This window comes from Charadrius vociferus, unplaced genomic scaffold (assembly GCF_000708025.1).
Source record: "Charadrius vociferus isolate BGI_N301 unplaced genomic scaffold, ASM70802v2 scaffold2560, whole genome shotgun sequence".
In the NCBI taxonomy this organism is placed as follows: Eukaryota; Metazoa; Chordata; class Aves; order Charadriiformes; family Charadriidae; genus Charadrius; species Charadrius vociferus.
Genome location: NW_009646454.1, coordinates 3,590 through 3,921, shown reverse-complemented (window position 1 = coordinate 3,921; position 332 = coordinate 3,590). Strand labels below are relative to the sequence as shown.

The 332-nt window shown below is 67.5% G+C and overlaps 1 protein-coding gene across 1 annotated transcript in view; it reads left to right on the top strand.

Annotated features, from left to right (window-relative positions):
* The first annotated feature begins 195 nt into the window (after nucleotides 1–195).
* Nucleotides 196–332, top strand: part of ISYNA1 (inositol-3-phosphate synthase 1) — a 2,305-nt gene continuing 2,168 nt past the window's right edge. Inside the window, exon 1 of the mRNA XM_009882635.1 lies at nucleotides 196–309. Within this exon, the coding sequence (XP_009880937.1) occupies nucleotides 196–309 (114 nt within the window). The remainder of the gene's footprint in view (nucleotides 310–332) is intronic.

Genomic DNA, 332 nt, shown 5'->3' with positions numbered 1-332 from the left:
ACAGCCTGGCAGGGGGCGATGCCGCAGCCGTGTCCCCATAGGGTGGGGGGTCCGGTGGAGGAGGGGGGTTGGTGGTGGTGGTGGTCCAGGGAGGCGGAGGGGGGGGGGACGATGGCGCCCGTGGGGACGATGGCGCCCGTGGGGCCAGGCCTGCGGGGCTGACACCCATTTCCTCCCATTCCAGCTCCGGGAACAATGGCAGAGACATTCCTTGTGGAGAGCCCCGACGTGACGTACAGCAAAGACTTCATCGAGGCCAAGTACACGTACAGCACCGTGCACGTCTGCAAGGAGAACGGCGTCACCAAGGTACGGGCCGGGGGCTCATGGGG